Source organism: Camelina sativa, chromosome 17, assembly GCF_000633955.1.
Source record: "Camelina sativa cultivar DH55 chromosome 17, Cs, whole genome shotgun sequence".
Lineage (NCBI taxonomy): Eukaryota > Viridiplantae > Streptophyta > Magnoliopsida > Brassicales > Brassicaceae > Camelina > Camelina sativa.
The window spans coordinates 17591437-17593487 of NC_025701.1; the positions used below are offsets into that span (position 1 = coordinate 17591437).

Here is a 2051-nt window from a genome sequence, read left to right on the forward strand (position 1 = left end):
ACCTAGAATTTTGCAAAGAGATTTGGATTTTCTGGTTTTAAATTTAGATATTATTTGCAGTGAGAACTGATTTAATTTACAAAAGTGTTTAGTGTTCTAGATCTGTTCTTAATTGTTTGAATCCTAATTTATTGATTGATTTATAATTCATAATTTCCTGAGAAATTCCCTAGGCCTAGCTTTTTGATCTTCTGAATTTACAACAGTTTTATTTAATATTTTGCATTGCTTTTATTTTAATTCAAGTTAATATGTTTAGCTTAATTATAAAACTCTATAATTTATTGTGTAGTCTTGAGTCCTTGTGGAATTCGACCCCTAAATACTGCATTGACCTCTTAATTTGAGAGAGTAGCTCTAGGGTAAATTTGAACATATCATCCACGTGAGGAAGCATTGAGTAGTCCAACCGTTATAAGCGAGGAAGGGCTATTCTCTTTGTATGTTTTAGATACAGCCATTCCCAAAACCACTCCGAAAGGCGTTGTGATCGCGAAAAGGAAGGCCATCACCGCCTTTTTCACCCATCCGTATCTTGCCTACAGATGTTCTCAAACTCTCAATCATATGAATTTTACTAATTAAAAGATTTATAGTAGTCATTCAATTCAGTGCTTTCAAGTTTATAAGAACTAATGTACTTTTTGAACAAGAAATATAATATAGTGTTTTTTAATGTATTTCTCTTATATTGGTATCGAAGATCTACGCTAAAGGAGGACGTGTGATTTGATATTCACAAAGAATGAATGATACACTCACAATAGTTTCTCTACATTTCAATAGTTCTTATAAAATTAACATGAGTCTATTTATTGTAGAAACACAAATTATGGAGAAACAAATTCGAGTTGAAACTGGTTTAGATGACCGGGGTGGACATGACTACATTGGACCGCACTAGTTTATTAAAAGAGAGGGATTTACCTGAAGGATACAGCCACCGAGTCCCATGCCTTCGAACATTTGGTGGAAGCAAAGGGCAGCGATGAGGCCTTTGATGGTGCAAGTATTATTAGTGGCTCCTACGGATAAACCGATAACAATCGAGTGCACCGCTATTCCTAACTCCAATACCTAACCCATTTATTCCTTTCAGTATCACTCACTCATTAAATCATATTATGAAGGTTTACAAATGTTAATATATTGGAGTGATCCAATAAAATTTCTAAGTCCTCCGCATTCAAAGTAAAGATCTCCAATTTGGTTAAACTGATTTGTTTCGAACAAACCCCTATTCAAAAATGTTTTTGTAAACATTTAAAGTATTTAAATCAAACTGTTGAATTTGTATATCTATCTTTATATTATACTAGATGATTAGACCCGCCCGATGTGCGGGTATAAAGTTTTATAAATTAAATTAAATTTAACAAAAATATATTAAAATTTGTTGTATGTTATTTATAAATTTTATTTTTGCTATAATACATTGACTTATTTCCATTTACAAATATTTTATGTATGTTACTATTAAAAGTGTATTTTTTTACACCTAAATATACTATATGTTACAAATATATTCTTTGTCACCACTTAGAATATGTCTATATGAACACATTAAGCCAACTATTTTACTTTCACTTCTGCATAGTTTTTTAATTACTAAAATTATTGGATAAAAAAATATTTTGAATTATTAATATATTACATAATATACTAATCAATAATGTTTAATCACAATAATGTATGACCACTGTGGAGAAAACCTCGGCTCCGCCCTCATCCCTTATGGAGAGAACCTTGCATCCAACCTCCTCCACCATGGAGAGAATTTTGGCTCTACCTTCCTCCCTTGGGGAGATAACCTTGCGTTCAATCTCCTCCACCTTCCTCCCTTAGGGAGATAACTTTGTATCTGTAACACCCGCAAACCAATTTTTGGTATTTTGGTAAGGGTGTCGATCGACACCTTCTAGTGAGGCATCGATCGACACCAGTTATGGCCGGTTTGGTCGGTTCAATTTTAACTGTCCGGTTTGCGTGGTTGGTTTAGGGAATCCCTAAATCGAGTGTAAAAGAGGGGAAACGACCTAGGGTCGTGTTTT

At 33.3% G+C, this 2051-nt stretch overlaps 1 protein-coding gene across 1 annotated transcript in view; it reads right to left on the minus strand.

Annotated features, from left to right (window-relative positions):
* Positions 378–2051, minus strand: part of LOC104759586 (probable zinc transporter 10) — a 9041-nt gene continuing 7367 nt past the window's right edge. Inside the window, exons 2-3 of the mRNA XM_019238949.1 lie at positions 928–1077; positions 378–539 (exon numbers count right to left, since the gene is read on the minus strand). Of these exons, the coding sequence (XP_019094494.1) occupies positions 378–539; positions 928–1077 (312 nt within the window). The remainder of the gene's footprint in view (positions 540–927; positions 1078–2051) is intronic.